At 55.5% G+C, this 13,569-nt stretch overlaps 4 protein-coding genes across 4 annotated transcripts; 2 read left to right on the top strand and 2 right to left on the bottom strand.

The window, feature by feature from the left end:
* Nucleotides 1-64: 64 nt before the first annotated feature.
* KRP23_11314 (Nucleosome-remodeling factor subunit) lies at nt 65-2,086 on the bottom strand (the record flags this gene model as incomplete). Its single annotated transcript, XM_067881849.1, has 1 exon — nt 65-2,086. One exon carries the CDS (start codon nt 2,084-2,086, stop codon nt 65-67), a length of 2,022 nt encoding a protein of 673 aa, XP_067741126.1.
* Nucleotides 2,087-2,314: 228 nt separating this feature from the next.
* KRP23_11315 (Translation initiation factor IF-2) lies at nt 2,315-5,053 on the top strand (the record flags this gene model as incomplete). Its single annotated transcript, XM_067881850.1, has 1 exon — nt 2,315-5,053. One exon carries the CDS (start codon nt 2,315-2,317, stop codon nt 5,051-5,053), a length of 2,739 nt encoding a protein of 912 aa, XP_067741127.1.
* Nucleotides 5,054-5,626: 573 nt separating this feature from the next.
* Nucleotides 5,627-11,479, top strand: KRP23_11316 (ABC transporter A family member 1; the record flags this gene model as incomplete). The annotated part of the gene is made up of 1 exon (XM_067881851.1): nt 5,627-11,479. The coding sequence occupies one exon, from the start codon at nt 5,627-5,629 to the stop codon at nt 11,477-11,479; it is 5,853 nt and encodes a 1,950-aa protein (XP_067741128.1).
* A 180-nt stretch (nt 11,480-11,659) lies between these two features.
* KRP23_11317 (Protein TabA) lies at nt 11,660-13,003 on the bottom strand (the record flags this gene model as incomplete). Its single annotated transcript, XM_067881852.1, has 2 exons — nt 11,660-11,720; nt 11,799-13,003. 2 exons carry the CDS (start codon nt 13,001-13,003, stop codon nt 11,660-11,662), a joined length of 1,266 nt encoding a protein of 421 aa, XP_067741129.1.
* Between the last annotated feature and the right edge of the window lie 566 nt (nt 13,004-13,569).

Below are 13,569 nucleotides of genomic sequence, written 5' to 3' on the forward strand. Positions count from 1 at the left end.
ATCCATAATACCCTTACGAGCTGCGCTCTCCTTCGCGAAATCTTGTTTTCAAGCTTGGTCGTTTTCACCGCAACGACGACTTCTTGATTTTAAGCTTTTTCGCCAGACGATCGCGCGCTGAGCTGGTCTTGCGTTTGCGGCCACCATGATCGTGTCTATTGTGGCTACTGTAGCTGCCACCTCCCCCAGACGGCGGGGTGAGAGGTAGCGGGGGCCGTACGTCCACAGGCCGCGAAGACGAGGTCTCCGTTCTCGCTGAAGCAGGAGAATAACCTCGAAGCATCAGCCCTTTGCCTCTTGGTGATGGCGTCACGGCAGCTGGAGGCGGAGCATTATGCTCCACATCGCTCGATTCCGAGTGCGAATGCGTCTTCCTTGAAGGCGACGAGCTGGTACCTAGCGGTCTTCCATGCTTCTGATGCGAAGTCGTAGATGAACGTCCTCTTTCTCTCTCGTCTCTGCGTTTCACGCGTCCGTGGTTGCGATCACGTCTTGTAGACTCAGACGACGCGTGTCGAGGCGCAGCCGACGGTGGTGGCGGCGTTGGTGGTGGTGGAGGAGGGGTAGACGGAGGAGAGACAGCCGGAACAGGAGGGGGCACCACTTGAGCGAGTGGCGCTCTTCTCTCCGTCTTTGGCGATTGCCGGGTTTCAGCACGTCTACTCCTGTGCGTACGAGTTGGAGTTATCAAGGTATCGATCGAACGAGCAGATGACCGCACATCCACCTCAACCACAGCAGATGCATCTTTGCTTTTTCGCTGGTGTTGCGACGACTCAGTGTGACTTCGCTTGCGCTGTCTTTCACGACTTCCGCTCCCCTTCGACGCAGACTTGCGTCGACGTGCCTTTTTCACGCAGCGAGGACACTGGTAGTCGTCCGCAGGTTCCTCGGCCATGGGGATACCGACGCACATCGTGTGCTGCCACGTCTTGCAGCTTTCGCATTCCACCATACGCTGCCCATCATCGTGATTTGGGCGTCGGCGTACTTCACACACACAATCAAACATCCAACCGCAGCGGAAACACAGGAACTTTTCTTGCGCGACAGCCTCCGGCTGCTTGTCTGCGCATTTGGCATGCACCCAGTGTGAGCAGCTATCGCACTGGATCATGGAGGTTCCGTCGTCGTAGTTCTTTTCTTGCAGTCCGCAGGAACAGTCCACCATCCACTCATCCTCCGTCATTTCTTGGTGCTGCGTCGCGGGGGCCATCTTTGCGTCGAGAGTGCCAGTGTTCCTGTTCGTGTGAACCCTCTCGAGGTGCGTCGACCTGTTGGACGCCACGTCACTCGGTTTAGAGTGTCGTCGTTTGGATTGCGGTACCTTTTTCTTCTTCTTGGAGCGTTTTGCTTGTTCACGCCGTTCCTGCTGCCTTTGTTTGGCATCGGCAATGACCTCCTTCTTGAGCTTGTCCGTCAGTTGCAGCTCCTTGTGCGCTGCTTGCTGTCGGAACGCGATAAGAGCGTCTACAGGGGCCGCGGGCAGTCGCGGGTACGAGTTCTCCACGTCAGAGCTTCCATCGCTCTCGCCGCTCAAGTCCTCGTCTGTGGGGTCAACTCCAAGAGCCTTGTCCTTCTCGTCGTCAGTGTCGATCATGACCCCATCGTCCTCTTCCTGGTCGCTCTCATCAGCAGCTGAGCTGTCACTGCTGCTGCTGGAGTCGCTGCTGTTCCCGTCTTCTTCGTCTTCTTTTTTCTTCTTTTGGTCATCTCCCCCACCACCAGCTCCTCCGTTGCCCCCGTTAACAGGTGGTGGCGGTGCTTCATCTTCACTGTCACTGGAGCTATTGGAGCTGTCACTGGAGCTGGAACTGGCGCTGCTGTCATTGCTGCTGCTACTGGACGAGGACGGACAGGGACTGCTCGTCGGTCGCTGTCGCTCACTGTCCTCCCCGCTGTCCTCCTGTCGACGAGTTGACGTCGTCTCTGCGTCCACTAGGACCCTGTTGTGCGCCCCTAGAGCCGCCGTCAGCAACCGTCCGAGCCACTCGGAAGACGCCAGTTTGGGCGCCTTGGAACGCACGTGCAGCGCACGCATCTCAACGTCTCCGCCGCGGAACAGCATGAGCGGCACACTCAACATCTTACGCGCCCTGCTCCGCCTGTCCCCAGAGCCTCACACGCACAGAGACGCAGATGCCACGCGTGACCAGCCTGAGCCTTGCTGCGGTCTCCGTTCACTTGACCTGAGTATGCAAACGGGCGCTAGGGCTGGGTCTCCGCTATTCAAGGGTACGATTTGCTAAATCGCACCCTGATTTACGGGGCGGTGTGTAGCACACCAACCAGTCAGCGGATACCGAGGACAGGAATGGCCGGTCAGTGGAAGCTGTTGCACCGCTCTGCGCTGCTGCTGGAGCGCGGCATCGCGCCCACGGGTCTGACGCTGGGTCTGCGTCGCTTCGGCACACCGTCAGTACCCAAGCCTCGCGCGCGCGGCCAGTTCAAGAACGGCAAACGCCAGCCACAGGTGTCGGAGCCGCTCGCTAAGCCCCACATCAACAGACAGAAGCCCAAGAAGCGCCGTCCGCACAAGACCGAGGACCAGGAGGCGCCCGTGTTCACCAACAAGTTCCAGAACCTGCTAAGCTTCGCGTTCGATGACGTGCAGCAGAAGGACGCGCCGCCAGCCAAGCACAAGAGCGTCCGCAGCAGCGACACGTCGTCGCTGGACCTGCTGGACGGCATCGGAGCCTCCGCCAAGAAGGACGACGGCCCAGAGCTCACGTTGTCACAGCTGGGACTCGACACGTTGGAGAACGACGACACGTTCACCAAGAGGCAGCCCAAACACCCGCGGCAGAAGCCCAAGAAGACCAAACTCTTCTCGGGAGACAAAGACCCGTCCACAGTGTTGGCAGCACTGGGTATCCCTTCCGATGGAGAGGGCGTCCGGAGTGAAGGTCCGCCCTCCAGTCGCAAGTCCATCAAGATGAACACGAAGCGCAAGAAAGGGACGCGCAACCTGCTCAAGAACTTCCAGTTCGAGAACAGCATATTCGACGAGGCTTCGGATCTGTTTGGGGATGTGAACTGGGAAGATCGCAGCGACTCCGAGGACCGCGAACGGCGTCGGTTCCAGCGGCAACAGCGGAAGGATGCGAAGCGCAAGCCCAAGCAGGAGCTGCCTGCCCAAGAAGTGGAGATCCCTCCGACGCTTACGGTCAAGGACCTTGCAGAGCGGATGTGTGTCAAGGCCCGCGTCGTGTTCCGCGCGCTAAAGGATCTGGGTGAAAACGGGCTCAAAGAAGAGTCGGTGATCGCCAGCGACATTGCCGAGCTCGTGGTGGACTCTCTCAACATGATCCCTGTGTTGCTTCCACCGGATTTCGTTGATCTGGAACTGACACCACTACCGGAGGACTGCTCAAACTTCCCTGTTCGTCCACCTATCGTGTCAGTAATGGGCCACGTTGATCACGGAAAAACCACACTGCTGGACGCGCTGCGCAAGTCGAAGGTGGCTGCGACGGAGGCCGGTGGCATCACGCAGCGCATCGGTGCTTTTTCGGTGGAAATGGGCAAGAAATATGGTTCACAGTCGAAGGTGACTTTCATTGATACACCTGGTCACGCAGCATTTCGCAACATGCGCTCGCGCGGATCAGAGCTTACGGATCTACTCGTGCTGGTCGTAGCAGCAGATGACGGTGTGCGTCCGCAGACTGTGGAAGTAGCACGCCTGGCCATCAAGAACAACGTGCCGCTCGTGGTGGCTGTCACCAAGATGGACATGCATGAGCACGACAAGGTCGAGGTGACGAATCGTCTGGGTAGCGAGCTGTTGAACCAAGGCATCGTTGTTGAGAGCATGGGTGGAGACACTCCTATGGTGTGTGTATCCGGCAAGACTGGCGAGGGCCTTGATCAGCTGAAGGAAGTTATTGCTCTCCATGCCGAGATGCTGGACCTACGTGCCGACAGCTCGGTTACAGGCGAGGCTATCGTGCTCGAAGCGAACGTCGCACGAGGTGTTGGTACTCAAGTGGATACTATTGTGAAGTGGGGGACACTCAAGCAGGGTTCTTTTGTGGTTTGCGGATTGGAGTACGGAAAGGTACGCGCGTTGGTGGACCAGGCAGGCAAGCGTGTGAAACAAATGACGCCTGGCCATCCCGTCCGTGTAATTGGCCTAAAGGGGCTGCCTGAAGGTGGAGTTGCGTTGTTATCTGTGCCGACTGAAGATCGCGCCAAGGAGGTCGTGGCAGCGCGTCAAGCCATGATCGACTGGGACCAAATGGCGAATGCCGAAGAGGAAGAGGCAGACAATGAGAATGAGAATGACGATAGTTACCCGCGTCGTCGCCGCCGTTTCGGTGGTGCGCGCCGCAAGTGGGAGCAAGTGGAAGTGCGAAGACGTGAGGCAGCTGAAGAGGCAAAGCGTGTGGCTGCGCTGAAACCGGGAGACGAGGGATACATCGCTAATGTGGTTCCTATCATCGTGAAGACAGACTCTGTTGGTGTCATCTCTGCTATTGACGAGCTTATTGCATCCCTGCCGAGTGACGAGGCGGCGATCAAGTGTATCATGTCCGCTGTAGGACCGGTAACGTCCTCTGATCTCGTTATGGCTGAAGCTACTGGTGCTACCATCTACTCGTTCAATATCAAGCACCCGGCTTCCATTGATCAAGAGGCACTGCAGAAGCAAGTGACTTTGCGTCAACATCGCGTCGTGTACAGTCTGTTGGATGACATCAAGGAGTTGCTGCAAGACAATCTCGATGGTGTGGTGGTGCACGAAGTTATTGGCTCGGCAGAGGTGGTTCAGTCCATTCCGATCTCTACTTCCGGAACCCGCACCACTAACATCGCTGGCTGTAAGGTGACTTCTGGGTCGCTCAACATGCAGGCGAAGTACCGACTGGTGCGTGATGGCGAAACAGTCTTCGAAAACGTGGACATGGCGTCCATGCGTCACTTCCAGCAGAAGGTGTCAGAAGTCAACAAGGGTCAGGAGTGCGGTCTCCAGCTTGCAGGCACGGACGATTTCCAGCCAGGCGACGTGCTCGAGGCTTACACTACCAAAGTGGTGAAGCCTGAAATCTAGATTTGTCGAGGCTCTCCACCTTTGTGTCTTAGATGTTAGGATCCAGCTCACCGCCCACCCAGAAGAGCACTACATAGATGATTTGGCACACTAGCAAGGCACTGCAGGAGTAACCCATAAAACCACACTGTGACGATAAATGCGCTCACGAATGATGGGAGAAAGATCGTTTCTACAATCGAGTTGCAATCTCCTCGTGCGCACTGTTTACTACTTCAAGTATCCCTTACCAGCACTGCCGCCAAAAATGGTCGACTCATGCCGCGTGGCGCAGACTCACTCCGTGAGGAGCACACACAAGTCTTGAAACTCTTGGGGTGTCCTATTCCAGGCTCTGCGATGTTGCTCAGCTTCAGTCGCTTGAAATAGTAAACCTGGTCGCCATGGCCGCAAACCTCCGAGCACGAATGATTACTGTGATCGAAACGGATGCAACCTCCCGAGCTTGCTGTAGCACATTCGGCTCATTTGCAGTTTTGACTCCGACTTCCAGCAACGGCAGCTCAAACCCTGCAAACTCGACCAGATCAAAAAACTCCAACAAACCCAACCGAGCAAGAGCGAACACGTCCGATGGGGGAGTTAGAGAAACCGGGTGGGTCGACTCGCCCGAGGCCAGGGAAGCAAACCTTCCTGCGTACACAGCAAACCCTGCTGTCCAAGAGCTGGTTGCTGAAAAAGCGGCACTGGGTGGCCATGCTGATGGAGATTTTACTGCCGGTGCTCTTCATCCTCATGATCTCCGCACTCAAGTCGCTCTCAAAGGACGTCCAAGTTCCGGCTGGTTGGAGTAGCACCGCATCCACCAAGTCCTTCTCGCTGCTTGGGAACGGATATCTCGCTCAGGAGCCGACCATGAACGGGCTTTTGTTCTACATGGGCGTGCGTGCGTCATCAGAGCTGCACAACATGACAGAGTTATCTAAAGAGGACCAGAAAGAGTGTGAATTCAGCATTGGATATGGTGGAAATGTGAGCACGGATACTTCGTCGGGGTATTCGGTGCTTCCGGCCTGCCGGGACTACGTGACGCCGTACAAGCTGGCCATTGCCCCGGATAACACTTTCACGCGCAACTATTTCTTTGAGACCGTCAAGAAATGGTACCCAAGGGTATCAGTGAACGGCACAGTGAAGGTGACGTTGCCAAGTTTGGAGGACAGTGTCATGTTCTTTGATTCCGACAAGGCTTTGGAGTCTTACGTGAAGGAAGTTGGGTACGGCAAAACTTTCGACACACCGTTTGTGTATGCTGCGCTGGTGTTTGACGAGTACCCAGCAGACGAACAAATCGGCACTTTCCAGTCGATTGAGTACTCGGTGCGCATGAACTCGACAGTGGGGAGACGAGGTGCTCCAGGAACTGTGCCACGCACCCTTGGGGATCCCGCATTTGAGTCTCCCTTCCAGCGTACAATTGAGCAGACGTACTATACATCGTACACAACACGCGGCTTCATGACGCTGCAAACTCTCGTGGCACGCTTCGTGAACTGCATGCCCGAGTGGGATTCATCAACCAAGACCACGACTGGTGTGTGCAAGCAGAAGCTTTCTACGGCCGTGTCCAGCACTGATAACGATGCCCGCTTATTCCACGCTGTGGATGGTGACGAGCTGCTAAATGCTGCATTACCCGCAGTTATGGGGAATACGACGCCTTGGCAGGGTCAGCTTCTAGCTCCTGAACGTGAACAACTTCTTGTTCCGCTACGCCAGGCGCCGCAACCATACTTCGCAACAACTGTGGCCCCGTTCGCAATTGAAAGCTTTCTCTCGGCACCTTTTTACGATCAGGTCAGCTCCGTATTCCCGCTTGTCTTCGTGCTGGCATATCTCTATGCTATCTCGCGCGTGCTCGTGGTGCTAATCCAGGAGAAGGAGACCCGCTCACGCGAGTATCTCAAAATCCTGGGCATGTCTGAAAGCGCAATTATCCTGTCGTGGTACATCACGTACTTGATCATCTTCACTCTGAGCGCCATTATCCAAGCAATTGCTAGTTCCGCTGGACTCTTTCCAAACAGCGATCCTGGCCTGATCTTCATCTTCTTCCTGCTCTTTTCGCTTAGCGTGCTCGCGTTCGGTTTCTTCATGAGCACACTTTTCTCGCGCTCACGAACTGGTTCATTTGCTGGCATGGTGCTCTTCTTTTTCATGTACTTCGTCTCCAGTGGCTTCTCGTCCACGTCCTCGATCGGTTCCAAGACTGGGGCGTGTTTACTGCCGCCCGTGGCGCTTGCATTTGGCGTTCAGACGCTAGCTACCGCCGAATCTACTGGCGTGGGCATGAGCTTCGAGTCGTCCAGCACTATCGTCAACAACTTTAAGTTTGGCTCCGCGATCGGAATGCTCTTCTTAGACATCATTCTCTACACGCTTGCAGGGCTTTATCTTGAGCGTGTCATTCCCCGCGAATACGGCACCGTCGAGAAATGGTACTTCCCACTTCAGCCAAGCTATTGGATGCAAGCCTTGCGCACGAAGACAAGTAGCAGCAAGGTTAATGATGTGGCCAACAATGTTGTCAACGGAAGCCATGCAGTTCTCGACATCGAGAATCCCAATATGGAACCCGCCAGTGAGGAACTACGCCACCAAGAGAAATCAGGTGAAGCCTTGGTGATCCGCGATATCAAGAAGGAGTTCGTCGTACCGGGAGGAATCAAGCGTGCTGTTCGTGGCGTGAGTCTCGCCATGTACAAGGATCAAATCACGTGTTTGCTGGGCCACAACGGCGCAGGGAAAACCACGCTTATCTCCATGCTTACAGGCATGATTGCACCTTCTTCCGGTGATGCATCATTCCGCGGGATGTCACTCGTGCATGACATGGCTGAAATTCGGCAATCACTTGGGCTATGCTTCCAGCACGACGTGCTCTACAATGAACTTACCGTGCAGGAGCATTTGCTCTTTTACGGAAAAGTTAAGGGTTATCGCGGTACGGCGCTCACGGAAGAGGTTGATACCAAGATCAAAGAAGTCGGTCTAACTGAGAAGCGGCACGTCTTTGCTGGTTCTCTCTCGGGTGGTATGAAGAGAAAGCTATCAGTGGCTATCTGCCTGCTCGGTGACAGCTCGCTTGTATTCCTGGACGAACCAACGAGTGGCATGGACCCATACAGCCGACGCAGCACCTGGGAAATTCTGCTTAACAATCGTGCCAACCGTGTCATGGTCCTCACGACCCACTTCATGGATGAGGCCGACATTCTGGGCGACCGCATTGCAATCATGGCCGAAGGTCAACTGCGGTGCTGTGGTTCTTCACTCTTCTTGAAAAATCGCTATGGTGCCGGATACAATTTCACGTTGGTCAAGAGCAGTGACCCCGCTGCTCCCTGCAAGGAAACTCAGCTTCAATCGCTTGTTACTTCACGCGTACCTACAGCCAAAGTGCTGAGCAATGTTGGTGCAGAAATCGCTTTTCAGCTGCCTTTGGACAGCACAACTTCGTTCCCCCTGCTTTTTGAGGAGCTCGACGAAAAAATGGGCGAGTTGGGGGTCCTTTCGTATGGCATTTCAGTGACAACGCTAGAGGAAGTCTTCATCAAAGTAGCTGAGGCCGGTGATGAAGACAACCAACACACGCTCAACAAAGATGCCGCAAGTCCCAACGCCACTCATGCTGCATTACCCGGCGGTCCATCCATTGCCAACATCACCGGATTTACGATGTTTCTCGTTCATTTATCAGCGCTACTACAGAAACGTTTCAGGATTGCGAAACGTGATCGGCGAGTCATCATCTTCAGTGCTCTTCTCCCCGTGACGCTGCTTGCCGCAGGATTCATTATCCTGAAAACCAGTTCACTTACCCGCTCAGACGTGAAGCTTGCACTGAGCACCGACGGCTTTGAAGCTGCAGTACCGAGTGTACCATATTTCTGCGAGGCCGATGGTTCCCAATGGTGCTCGAAAACCATGGACTCGCTCTATACGGGTGGTGATCCGTCCCCCTTCTCAAGCGCCGATATTTCTTCACCTCCATACACGACTTGGCCAACCTCAGTGTTCGGCGTGGATTATACTGAAGCAGATCTTGCCAGTCCGAGTAACCCCAACAGCAGCGAATACTGTCTGCGTTTGGGAGACAAGATCTACCAACGTGCTTTTGGAAAGGCCGACGGTGACACTACGAAAGTCACTCAAACTCCTGTAAAGGGGCAGTATGGTGGCTATCTTGTACATGCCTCTGAGTCGGAGCGCGTATTTGGTTATCACCTCTTCGTGAACACAACCGCAGCACATGGTGCTGTGATCTTCAAGGCGTTGATGGATCAAGCCCTTTATCGCTTCATGGCTGGTGGTGCCTCTGCATCCACTAACGTAACGCTCAAGGCAAACACGTACCCTCTACCCATGACAGCAGCGACGCAGGCGTTGTTCGGATCGTTCCTGGCATTTACTGCCTGTATCTTCATCGTTATCGCCTTCGCTTTCTTCCCGGCTTCGATCGTGGGATTCCTCGTGAAAGAGAAGCAGGCCGAGCACAACTCCAAGCACCAGCAACTCGTGTCTGGCGTGAGTCTGCCAGCGTTCTGGCTGGCAAACTACCTATGGGACTTGTTCACCTACATTATCCCGCTCGTTGCGGCAATTGTGCTCATCCAGATCTTCGACATTGCGGCTTTCACGGGCAACGACTGCGTGAGCTGCACGAGCGAGACGTTCCCGGCAATTGTGCTACTCTTCATCCTCTTTGGACTGGCAATTTGCCCGTTTACCTACTGTCTCTCGTATTTCTTCAAGGAACACGCCTCCGCACAAACGTACACCATCATGATAAACTTTTTGCTGGGAGTTGTGCTGATGGTCGTGTCTTTCATCTTGGACGTTATCAGCACGAGCAGCGCTGATGCCAACAAAGTGCTCAAGTTCATCTGGCGGCTCAGCCCGCTCTTCAATCTGGGCAGTGCATTGCTCAACCAGTGCACCAGTGAAATTGGTGCTGCCTTCGGACGAACGTCGGGAACTATTAGTCCTTTCAAAATGGACGTCATGGGCTGGGAGTTGCTGTATCTGGCACTGGATTCCGTCCTCTTCTTCACGATTGCTGTTGGCATTGACTTTTTGCTGAGTTTCCCAAAGATCAAGGCTGCAATTTTCACGGACCCCGTTCTACAGGACCCACCGCACGAGGAGGACGAAGATGTAGCCCGTGAGGCTGAACGCGTGCGCAGTGGTGGGGCTGACGGAGATGCTGTCAAACTGCTTGGCATTCGCAAAGTGTACATGGGCAACAAAGTTGCCGTCCGAAACTTGTCCTTTGGCCTGCCCAAGGGTGAGTGTTTCGGCTACTTGGGCATCAACGGTGCAGGAAAAACTACAACCATGAAAATGATGACCGGCGACATTCTCCCGACGTCAGGTAGCGGTACGCTTGGTGGTTTCGACATCCTCAGCGAGCAACTGGATGTACGCCGTCTAATCGGCTACTGCCCGCAGTTCGACGCACTGTTCGAGCTGATGTCTGTACGAGAACACTTGGAGCTCTTTGCTCGCATCAAGGGTGTAGCACGTGCTGACCTGAACGGTGTGGTCAAGACTCTCATGCACCAGATGAACCTGGACGACTTCGAAAACAAACTGGCTGGCACGCTTAGTGGCGGTAACAAACGCAAACTCTCCGTTGCCATCGCGCTCATCGGATCGCCATCAATTGTTTTCTTGGATGAGCCCTCCACAGGCATGGACCCGGTGTCACGCCGCTTCATGTGGAATGTCATCGCCGATATCTCGACACAACGTAAGGAATCGACGATCATTCTCACCACGCACAGCATGGAGGAGTGCGAGGCTCTGTGCACTCGCGTGGGTATCATGGTCGGAGGCCGTCTGCGTTGCCTTGGTAGTGTGCAGCACTTGAAACACCGCTTTGGAGACGGCCTTATGCTTGAGCTGAAGCTTCTGGGCACACCCATGCACGACATTGATGAACGCGTGGCTGCCGTGTTTGGAGGTAGCACCTCACCGACGACATTCCCGCGTGCCGAGCTGCGAGCCAAATGCGAGGCACTTGGTAACGCGTCTTGGGCCGACAAGATAGTGATGAGCCATGCCACGGGTTACGCGTTGGCGACAGCACTTGATCGAGATGGCGCCATGCGGCTTGGCATGCTCTGTGCGTGGTGGGCTGCAGAGGAGCGCTTCCTGGCATTGGATGCATTCCTCAATGAGAGCTTCGCAGTTGATGGCACCACTGGTGTGAAGCTGCTGGAACGCCAAAATGATCTTTGCCGCTACAAACTTACCGGCCAAGTGCCGCGACTGGCAAGTGTGTTTAGACGGGTTGAGGGCAGCAAGCAACAGCTGGGTATCCGCGAGTACGCTGTCTCGCAGACCACGCTTGAACAGATCTTCAACAACTTCGCGAGTCAGCAAAGCGAGGAGAAGGGCGTAGCGCGCGGTATCGGTGGCTAGACGAGGAAGACCCTCCTTCATGCAAAACAATTCATACACACTGATCAATTATCCATTCCACCAGTTAGTTGGCGAAGCAAAATGCATTGATGTGCAAGCTCAGAGAGAACGCTTATCTTGTTCTGCGAGAAGGAGCTTGAAAATGACACGGCTCTCCTTCGTTGTCTATGGCAGGGGTATTTACAGGTTTGCAGGCATGACACAGTTACCGTACAGGGCCTCGTACGTCTCGCGCTCGCGACTGTCAATGGATAAGAGATGAAGCAAATGTTGTTAGCCACTGCACACCATTGGCCAGTTCAAACAAGTGGATACGTACATGAGCGAGTCGCTGCCGTCCGCACGCAGGAGAACCTCAGGGGCACGAAGCTTTCCGTTGTACTGGAATCCCATCGAGTGCGAGTGCGCACCAGTGTCGTGGATGACGAACAGGTCGCCCACCTGCGCCTTGGGCAGCGGGCGGTCTTTCGCGAACCAGTCGTTGTTTTCGCACAGCGTGCCCACAACGTGTGACGGGGACACTTCCTCGTTCTCGCGCGCCGGGATCGAGATCTCGTGGTACGCGCCGTACATGCCAGGACGCATGAGGTGCGCCATGCAGGCGTCGACGCCGTAGTAGCGGCCGTATGTCTCCTTGATCGCCTCGCAGCGGGTAACCAGCCAGCCGAACGGGCCCGTCATGAAGCGGCCGTTCTCCATGCAGAGGCGCGGGAGCGTCTCAAGGCCGTGCTCCTGCATAGCCTCGTCGAACACCTCACGCAGCATCTTGGCGATGGCCTCGACGTTCACAGGCTCCTGGTCCTTCCGGTACGGGATGCCCAGCCCACCGCCAATGTTCATGAACTCGAACTCGATGCCGAGCTCCTTCTTGAGCTGCACGATGGTGCTGAAGAGCACCGTGACGGTCTCGCGCCAGTACTCCTGGTTCATGACGCACGAGCCCGTCATCATGTGGATACCGAAGCGCGTGGCGCCGGCCTGCTGCGCCTTGCGGTAGGCCTCGACGATCTGGAACGGAGGCACGCCGAACTTGGCGTCAGGTCCGCCGAGCACGTTGGACTTGGTCTCCGAGTCGGTGCGGCCGATGCCCGGGTTGAGGCGGAAGCTCATGAGCTCGGGACACTTGCCACGCACGGCCACGAGGCTGTCCACGAGCGACACGTCGTCCAGGTTCATGATGACGCCCTGGTCGAAGGCCGTGGCCAGGTCCTTCTTCGCCGTGAAGTTGGAGGTGAAGATGACCTTCTCGCCGGCCACGCCCAGCTCCTTGCAGATGTGCAGCTCGGCCGACGAGCTGCAATCCATACCACAGCCTTCCTGGTGCAGCAGCTTGAGGATGGCCGGGTTGGGCAGCGCCTTGACGGCGTAGAACTGCTGGAAGTCCGGGAAGTGCGCGCGGAAGGCGGCCAGCAGGCGGCGCGCGTTGTCGCGGATCAGCTGCTCGTCGTAGATCTGCAGCGGCGTGCCGTAGTTGGCGGCCAGCGCGTCCAGGCGCTCGACGGACGTGGGGAGCGGCAGCGGCATATTCGTCTCGGAGTTGGTCAGTTGGAGTGTGACGTCCGCCGTCGGCCACGCATTTCTTCAAGATGGCTTCACTGGAGCTCTTCCAATCAAAGCGAGGGATGAGCCAACTTTGGTACAGCAGAGCAAGAATTGGTACACATCAGATACGGCAAGTCAATTATTTCTGAGGATGCATAATGCTTGTAAATAGCACCCAAACCTTTTCTAGATTGAATCAGTTTATCAAGGTTACCTGTTTCTACGAGGGTAACTTGCGGCAAGTGCCTGCCCACTACACCCAGCCTTCGGACAGCAGTAGGTTACATCTACATGGCTTTGCTAGTTAAGGCCGTGGCCTGGTCAAGCATATAGTCTCCACTGCTGAATGCACGTTTCACCAAGCTTTCACAGCGAGAGCCCGTCATCAAAATGCTGGATTGGAATGTCTTCAGGAACCCTGCAGCGTCAATCGTGTTTAATTGGTCACGAGCACCAAAAGCGGTCCCAGCCCAACAGCATCTCGTATCCAGATCTTGAGCAGGTTTGCAACCTTATCTCGGATCGATCGAGTTCCTTCTGCATGCCAT

Source organism: Phytophthora ramorum (genome assembly GCF_020800215.1).
Source record: "Phytophthora ramorum isolate Pr-102 chromosome Unknown Phyram_PR-102_s0011, whole genome shotgun sequence".
NCBI lineage: Eukaryota > Oomycota > Peronosporomycetes > Peronosporales > Peronosporaceae > Phytophthora > Phytophthora ramorum.